General features: G+C 43.6%; 1 protein-coding gene across 1 annotated transcript in view; it reads right to left on the bottom strand.

The window, feature by feature from the left end:
- glud1a (glutamate dehydrogenase 1a) overlaps nt 1–6,000 on the bottom strand; it is a 33,896-nt gene that overhangs the window by 5,514 nt on the left and 22,382 nt on the right. The window contains exons 7-9 of the mRNA XM_080739937.1: nt 3,649–3,786; nt 1,331–1,468; nt 757–837 (exon numbers count right to left, since the gene is read on the bottom strand). Of these exons, the coding sequence (XP_080596063.1) occupies nt 757–837; nt 1,331–1,468; nt 3,649–3,786 (357 nt within the window). The remainder of the gene's footprint in view (nt 1–756; nt 838–1,330; nt 1,469–3,648; nt 3,787–6,000) is intronic.

Below are 6,000 nucleotides of genomic sequence, written 5' to 3'. Positions count from 1 at the left end.
TGGCGGCGGGATCACTTTTCTCCTCCATTTCTATGCCTGGATCTAGTTTCTCCATTTCTATGCCTGGATCTAGTTTCTCCATTTCTATGTCTACAACTGGTGCAACCGAGGGATAAACTTCAGCCTCGTTCATTGGAACAGAAGCGCCCGTTCGTTTTTTTCAACACGATGAGGGATAGGCTGTTCTTTTACCAAAAAATGTGGTTGGAAATAATGGATGGATATTTTTTAATAAAATCGCAAAGGTAAGCTACTTTTAAGGCATTAAAAGACATCCTTATATCCTTATAAAATCATATAAATGGCGGTAAAAGAGTTAACACAATATATGCAATGGTATGACGTTTTAGTGATATTATTCCATCTCTACCGACTGTACTGCCGACCAAGTGAAGACATCACAGGCTGAGGCTTTTAAACTTGGCTTTTATGAAATATCCGAGACCATCGGGGTTTCGTGGAACATTGCTGGAACATTGCATGCATGTTTGACCGACCCCTTCAAATGATCTAATCTATCTATGGAATCCTAGTCGTGGCGACTGAGAACTTTAACCCATGCACCGTCCTTAGACTCCCTATTCTGGGCCGAAGCCCTTTGTCTTATAGTGAACAAAACCGATCTACAAGCTCACAACGCAGACGTTTGCGACATGGCCGTAGCATGTAGATCGTCTATTCTCGGTGTAGATGGGACAAAAAGAGCAGACCAAGTACAGTTTAATGTTGACAGTTGATTGGCTGGTTGTGACTCACTGGGATCACCATGATGTTTCTCTCCAGGAAGATTCTGTCGGCCTCGGGGGTCGTTGGGCCGTTGGCACCTTCAGCGACGATCTACACACACACACACACACACACACACACACACACACACACACACACACACACACACACACACACACACACACACACACACACACACACACACAGTTAGACCAGTAGGACTCCCTAATCGGGAGATAAGCGACCGCCACGTCGCATACACAAACTTTAGAAGGCAATCGTAGCCATTCAGGAGGGAATATGGGTAAGCCATGTTGATGACATGACTTTAGAGATACTGTGTACCACTTTGCGTGATTTTAGGACAAGGAGCAGGTCCGTGACCGATCGTGCACGATGGACACATTCGCGCCCACGTTAAAAGGTAAGAGAAGTCTGTCAGTGGAAAAACATAGGCTTTTTCTCGGGTTCCTCGGGATGGCGCGGCCAATGAGTTAATTATCCAGCTATTCTTGGGCGTGTGTGTGTGTGTGTGTGTGTGTGTGTGTGTGTGTGTGTGTGTGTGTGTGTGTGTGTGTGTGTACAGGTGAGTTGCGGTGGTGACCTTGGCTTTGATCTTGTGTGCGTTGCTCTTGGTGAGCTGCTTCTCGCTGGCTGCGGGGATGAGGATGTCGCAGTCGGCCTCCAGGATGCTGCCCTCGTACGGAGTGGAGTTGGGGAAGCCCACGATGGTGCCGTGCTCCTGAGGAGGACACAGAGGAACACGTCCACATGGATTAAAGCAGTCCTTCTCAAACTTTTACATTTCAAGTTCTCCCCTCAACTCTGGCAGTATACAAATGGATTACCAAATGGTCCATTTGGTTACAGACTTGTATGGGTCCAATTAGGCCCCCCGTAAAGGAACCTCGAGAGTCCCTGGAATCCACTTTGAGAACCACTGGATCGAAGCATTAAGACCCGAGGATCCGATTCTATAAAATGTCTTTTGAAAAACCTGTTTCTATATCAATGATTCTCAAACGTTTTAATGTCAAGGACACCTAGAATTATATGTCCTTGACAGTGGACTCCCATCTCAAAATATTTGATTTGTGTTACAAATGTTTGCTTTATAAATAATGTATACATTAAAGGATTTTTCAAAAATAGCAGATCTACATGCTTGCAGCGCGGCACTCAATGATACAAGCTTGTAGATCTGCTATTCGGGCTTGTAGATTTGCTCTTTGAGCAGTTGGAATGTTAAAATATAGTTTATCCACTAGGTGGCGCCATTACCCTATCTATCATTATCCTATTATCTTTTGTAGACAATAGTCCTTGAACTGCATACAGCATTAACTAACACATTGTTTTTAAATTTAAAAAAGCTACAGTGAGGTACATTGTGTTACGTAGTGCAGGCTTGAAATGTTCCTCATCATGACAGGAAGGCACACATGATCAGCCCTGGATTAATCAGTCACATCTGAAGATGATGGGGGAGTCAAGAATTCAGAATTTCAGGAAGACATTGGTGTTTAAAACTCTATTGACAGTTACTATTTGTATATTAACTGGTGTAAAGTTATGCAGTACAATTGTACTAAATGAAATATCAGATAGGTCATAACTCTTCCACTTCTAGTTTCCACAGCACCTACAATGCTTATTGCTATGGATACCATCGAAACCACATGTGATTTACATCCTTTTCCAGGTTTCACATGGGAGCTTTACATTAGCGTTATATTAGAAACAAGTTGCTTTTATTTATTCTATCTATGGCAATAGCTTTTCCTCAAGGACCCCTGGGGGTCCCTGGATTCCACTTGAAGAACCAGTGACATAAAGTGATACTGTAGAATGTACTAACAAGCTTCGTCTCCAAAACAGTTACTTTTCAGGATTCACATTCTAAAATAGCAAAAGTAGCGGATCTACAAGCTAAAAACGTGTTGCTTTGTGCTGCGTTTCGCACTTTTGATGCTTTTGTGATCAAGTAGGGCGTTGATTTACGGGAAAACCAAACCTCGGTTCGAAGTGGAGCGGTGAATCTGAGCAGCTATACCCTGTGTGTGTTGCTAAATGCCTAAACTGTAAACTGTAAACTGTGCCTGTGAGTGAGTGGTGAGTGTGCCTGGCCTGCACAAAACAGCGCCCCTCCTTTAACTAGTGTGTTGTGTGTGGCCACTCAAGGTATTGCCAGGCTACGGACACGGCCAGCCAGCCAGCCAGCCAGCCACCCACCCACGGACATACCCACGGACATACCTGTCTATTGGGAGCGCTTTCACCGCTCCAAAAAACACAAAGTTAAAGTAAGAGGTTTCTTCGATATTAACCCATTTAGAACGGGTACACATTATTGAGTATCATTATTTTATGATTTAACTATTGAAAAATAGCAGATATACAAGCTCACAGCACGGCACCGAGTGCCGCGCTGCAAGCTTGTAGATCTGCTATTTTTGAAAAATCGTGAAAATCAGAATTTTGACCCGATTCTATAAGTGTCTTTTGAATCCTTCTAAGACTTTTTGAAAAACCTGTGTCTATGTCAGCAACCTGGCTAGCCATCGTCAAAGAAAAGGTCCTTTTCACTTAAATGGAGCTCAGTTAGTCTGTTCTTGAGAGACTACTATGTCCGTGGTTCTCAAACCTTTACATGTGAAGGACCCCCAAAATGATATTTATTTGGCCACGGACCCGCATCTCAAAATATCTAGTTCCAGGGACCCCCCAGAAGCAAGATTTGAGTTACAAACGTTCGCTTTGAAAATCCATATATTCAAAGATTTTCACACATTTTCACGACTTTTTTCAAAAATAGCAGATCTACAAGCTCGCAGCGCTGTGAGCTTGTAGATCTGCTATTTAGCATTCAATAATTCTAGGCCTAAATGGGTTTAAATGATTACATGATAAAACAGTACCAACCAGCTTGTAGTCCTCCAGCTCTTTGGGGTCGATGCCGTTGGGGTTCCAGATGTTCCCGTCCATCTCTCCCACGCCCACGCACTTTGCTCCGAAACGATGCAGGTAACGCATGGAGTGCATGCCCACGTTACCAAAACCCTGCACGCACGCACAAACACAAGTTATTCTATTTGCAATTTAAACAGGATAAGGATAATTATACAGAAATATTCCCACTGTTTGTCTATCTTACACCGTCTCCCTCTCAGCTTTCCTACTTTCTATCTCTCCTTAATCTCTGGAGGCAGATTCTGCTAACAGCACCACTGCCCTAAACATGTAGCGCTGTTGTTAGTAGGAATAAACTGATCCAGGTACATTGTGGGTCAAATTGGCACATCTGGATGAGCCAAAATGTTTGACGTCGACGAACGTCTTACGTCACGAACGTCCATTGAACCCTATGGCAGACGCACAGTGGCGCGCTCTTATGCTTGTGCATGTGGTTCACCCCGCCTGCTGTTCCAGCTTTGGCCACAAGGGTCGACGGCTTCAATATGTACAAGCCGTTCTGGGGGCTTGGAATAAACACAGAAGCACCCGGCAGGAAGTGGACAAAGAAAGGGGAGGAGACAAACCCAGTTCCTGTCTCTACACAAAAAAAGGAGTTGGTGCCCCCAGAGGCAAAAACTAAAAATGTGAAAACTAATATACGTATTTGTTTTCCTTTTTTTGGAGCGGTGAAAGCGCTCCCAATAGACAGGTATGTCCGTGGGTATGTGGCTGGGTGGCTGGCTGGGTGGCTGGCTGGCCGGGTGGCTGGCTGGCCGTGTCCGTAGCCTGGCAATACCTTGAGTGGCCACACACAACACACTAGTTAAAGGAGGGGCGCTGTTTTGTGCAGGCCAGGCACACTCACCACTCACTCACAGGCACAGTTTACAGTTTACAGTTTAGGCATTTAGCAAGCTGCTCAGATTCACCGCTCCACTTCGAACCGAGGTTTGATTTTTTTTAACAGAATGGGTTCCCAGATTGGTCTCTCCTACACTGGTCTCCCTCTCAGCATTCCTGCTGTCTGTCTGTCTCCGAAACCATCTCCTTCTCAGCTTTCCTAGTTCCTACCCTTGTAAAGTATCAATTTAATCTCAACAAAGGATGCAAAGGAAGTGTGTGAACTCCTAATGTATTCTTGAGCAAATCACAGCCTTGAGTTGCCCAGGCCGCAGCAGTGTACTTAGCCATGTAAAAGACAGCAGTGGTAAATAACATTCTGTTGAGTCATACGGCTCCTCCTCTGAGTCACACACATGTGGCCTTAAAGACTCTCTAGAGAGCTACTAAGAAGCAGTGGTGTAAAGTAACTAAGTACATCTACTTAAGTATTGTACTTAAGTTATTTGTACTTTACTTGAGTAATTCCAATACTTTTATTTCTACTCCAACTCCACTACATCTCGGATCCAAATGTTGTACTTTTTACTCCACTACACTTATTTGAAAACTTTAGTTACCCGTATTTTCCGGACTATAAGGCGCACTTAAAAGCCTTTAATTTTCTCAAAAAACTACAGTGTGCCTTATAGTCCAGTGCGCCTTATATATGGATCATTCATTGACATTGACATTCCCTTAAGCACAGCTCCATCTGTTGGATGCATAACGCAATGGTAGCGTCTATTATGTGCGCCTTATAGTCCGGTGCGCCTTATATATGAAAACAGTTTGAAAATAGACCATTCATTGACAGTGCGCCTTATAATCCGGTGCGCCTTATAGTCCAGAAAATACGGTACTACAGGTAGTCACTTTGCAGATATATATTTTAATATTATAAAACATACATACATGATACAGTAAACGACTTTAGCCCTATTTTATACCATGGCTATTTGAAAATAGCCAATCTACAAGCTCACAGCGCATCGCATCACAGCGCGTCACATTACCACACGTCGCGGACCTGTTGTGAGCTTGTAGATCTGATATTTTCAAACATTTTGTACTTTTACTTTTGGTACTTTAAGTACATTTTGATGCCAACACTTTCATACTTCTACTCAAGTACATTTAGAATTTCCGTACTCTTACTTGTAACAGAGTATTTCTATATTGCAGTATTGATGCTTCTACTTCTACTAAAACATATGAGTACTTTTTCCCACCACTGCAAAGAAGTGACTGTACACTGACTGTAGCAGAAGCAGTCCCTTAAGTGCACGTCATTGGCCCATGCTGCAGCAGCTACAGCAGACAGTACTGCTGGATGATGTGCCAATGGAGTGCACTTAAGGGAGCTACAATACAGTGTGCCGACCTCCTTTGCACCTTTCATGATTGTGTCTTCTTTTGGTCCAGCTCCTGCCTTAAAAA

Source organism: Nannobrachium achirus, assembly GCF_963921795.1.
Source record: "Nannobrachium achirus genome assembly, chromosome: 13".
NCBI lineage: Eukaryota > Metazoa > Chordata > Actinopteri > Myctophiformes > Myctophidae > Nannobrachium > Nannobrachium achirus.
This window is presented reverse-complemented; position numbering and strand designations above follow the sequence as displayed.